This window comes from Penaeus chinensis, chromosome 25 (assembly GCF_019202785.1).
Source record: "Penaeus chinensis breed Huanghai No. 1 chromosome 25, ASM1920278v2, whole genome shotgun sequence".
Taxonomy (NCBI): Eukaryota; Metazoa; Arthropoda; class Malacostraca; order Decapoda; family Penaeidae; genus Penaeus; species Penaeus chinensis.
The window spans coordinates 859,858-862,357 of record NC_061843.1 but is presented as its reverse complement, the minus strand read 5'-3'; the positions used below and the strand labels follow the sequence as shown (position 1 = coordinate 862,357).

At 41.4% G+C, this 2,500-nt stretch overlaps 1 protein-coding gene across 1 annotated transcript in view; it reads left to right on the top strand.

Moving 5' to 3' along the window:
- Nucleotides 1-2,500, top strand: part of LOC125038488 (probable glutamate receptor) — a 13,527-nt gene that overhangs the window by 3,489 nt on the left and 7,538 nt on the right. The window contains exons 3-4 of the mRNA XM_047631966.1: nucleotides 625-723; nucleotides 1,527-1,889. Of these exons, the coding sequence (XP_047487922.1) occupies nucleotides 625-723; nucleotides 1,527-1,889 (462 nt within the window). The remainder of the gene's footprint in view (nucleotides 1-624; nucleotides 724-1,526; nucleotides 1,890-2,500) is intronic.

Sequence of the window (2,500 nt, the reverse complement as noted above, 5' to 3'; positions counted from 1 at the left end):
TTTATGTCTCTCTCTTTCGTTTTTTGTGTTTCTCTTTTGTCAGGATACTCTTTTTCTCTCTCTGTGTTAGTTTGAATGTCTGTCTGTCACTCGCTTGGTTCTGCTTGTCTGTCGGTTGGCTCTCTCTCTCTCTCTCTCTCCCTCTATCTCTCTCTCTCTCTCTCTCTCTCTCTCTCTCTCTCTCTTCTCTCTCTCTCTCTCTCTCGTTTCCGCATACAATCACCCCTCGTTTGTCTCTCTTCCTCTGCTTCTGTCTTTCTCTACTTCTCATTATGTCTTTTTTCTACATTTTCCTCTCGCTGCGTCTATATCTGTCTCTTTCTCTCTCCCTCTTCTTTCTTCTCCCTCCCACTCTCTTTATATCCCTTCTTCCCTCCCTTCCCCCCTCCTCTCTCTCCCCTAAATATATATATTTTTTAGTTTTTGTCTATCATTAATTTCTCTATAAAGTGTTATCCACTCCCTATACATTACACCTCTTTATTAATTTACCCTAATTATAAAACCAAACCTGCATTTTCGTCCTTATTTCCGACCTCTGAATAGCTGTCTTTTGATATAACGCAAAATTAACTGAAAACATTTACGTTAATCATATGTCCTGCGTGTCCTTTTATTTCACAGATATTCACAGGCGCTGAAACGAAGGCAAATTGGCTGCTGATATCTGGCGAAAACTTTCAGGAACTGTTAGAAAACGCTTACCTACCACTCGATAATCAGGTGCGTGACAGGTAAATGCAGGGGAGGGATGAGGGGAGAGGGGAGGGGGTGAGGGAAAGGTGAGGGGAGAGGGGAAGGGGGAAGTGAGAGAGGAGGGGGTGAGGGAAAGGAGAGTGGCAAGGGAAGGGGGTGGGGAAAGGGGAGAAGGTGAGGGAAGTGGGAGGGGAGAGGAGAGGGGCGTGGGAATGAGGAGGGGAAATGGGAGGGGTGAAGGAAGGGCGAGGGAAGGGAGAGGGGAGGGAGCGGAAAAGGGGAGAGGGAGGGGAAAGGACCGGGGGTTGAGGGAAGGGGGAGGAAGAGTGAGAGGGAGGAGTCACCTTTTAGTGAAAATCATGAAAAGTAAAATATTCATTTAGTTAATGGAATGTTCTATTATCATTTTTTTTTTCTTCACTAAACCGAAGCTCTTCAGAAAGTCATGCACGTCACTGAGAACGAATAATATTTTACCCTCAAAGGTATTTTAACAATTAGTGAGCGAAATAAAACGCAGAATATTTAGATGGTTTACAGGATTATTATCTTCATTTTGAATTTTGTATTGTCTAAGTTATGAGATGTCTAAGTTCATAATAGTAATAAAAAACTGTACTTGTACTTTGCTCCTTTCTAATGAGACTTTAATCATATGGACAGCGTTAGACAGAATTGATAATTCAGACGTTTTTTATTAGCCACAGATAGATAGATAGACAGACAGACAGCCACAGATAGATAACCAGATAGATAGACAGCAACAGACAGATAAATAGCTAAATAACATAAATAGAATAGATGAAATGCAATACAAACTTTCCCCACAGGTCAAAATCGCGAACTTTAGCGACGTGAACGACCGGTCTTCAGCAACCCTGTGGGAGAGCTACCAAATCGGCCCAAATTACGACCAGCACCTCACCCCCGTGGGTCGCTGGACTCTCACGACCAGAGATCAAAACGACCCTTCCAACAACGACTCCAGTGACGACCACGACTTCAGTGGCGACTCCAAAGGCTTCAGAGGAGAGAGCCCTTCGCCACCGGCCTCGAGGGAGATCGCCATACCCAACACAGTCAGTGTGAAGACGAAGGTTCTGAAGCATGGCGTTCTAGAGGGACCTGTTGACGACCTGCTGTTTCGGAGGACGGACTTGAGTGGGCTTCATGTCACGTGCACTAGTATCGATGTAAGGCTTTTGTTTTTGATACAAGGTGATGATGAGGATGGTGATGATGGTGATGATAGTAAGGATGGAGATGAGGATGGTGATGATGATGGTGATGGTGGGGATGAGGATGAGGATGTTGACAATGATGATGGTGACGGTGAGGATGAGAATGATGGTGATAATGATGATAATGATCATAATAGTAATGAATCTAAATCTTCATTGAAACCAAATGAGTGATTAACAATAAAACTATTTCTTGTTGCCATATTTCAGTAAAAAGAAACTCTTTTTATCTTAACATAATTCATTTAAAACCTCACTTGATATTAACATATTTCAGTCAAAACCTCGTTTTAACTCAACATCTTAAAATCAGAACCTCATTTCATTATGAACCTATTTCAAGGAATATTTGATTTCAATTTAACATATTTCAGTCAAAACCACATTCCAACTTAACATATTTCACTGAAAACCTCATATTATATCAACATATTTCAGTCAAAATCTCATTCTATCTTATCATCTTTCAGTGAAACCCTCATTTCATCTGAACGTATTAAAATCTATGTTAACAGCTTTCAATCAAAACCCCATTTCACCTTACAAAATGTTCTTATGTTTTT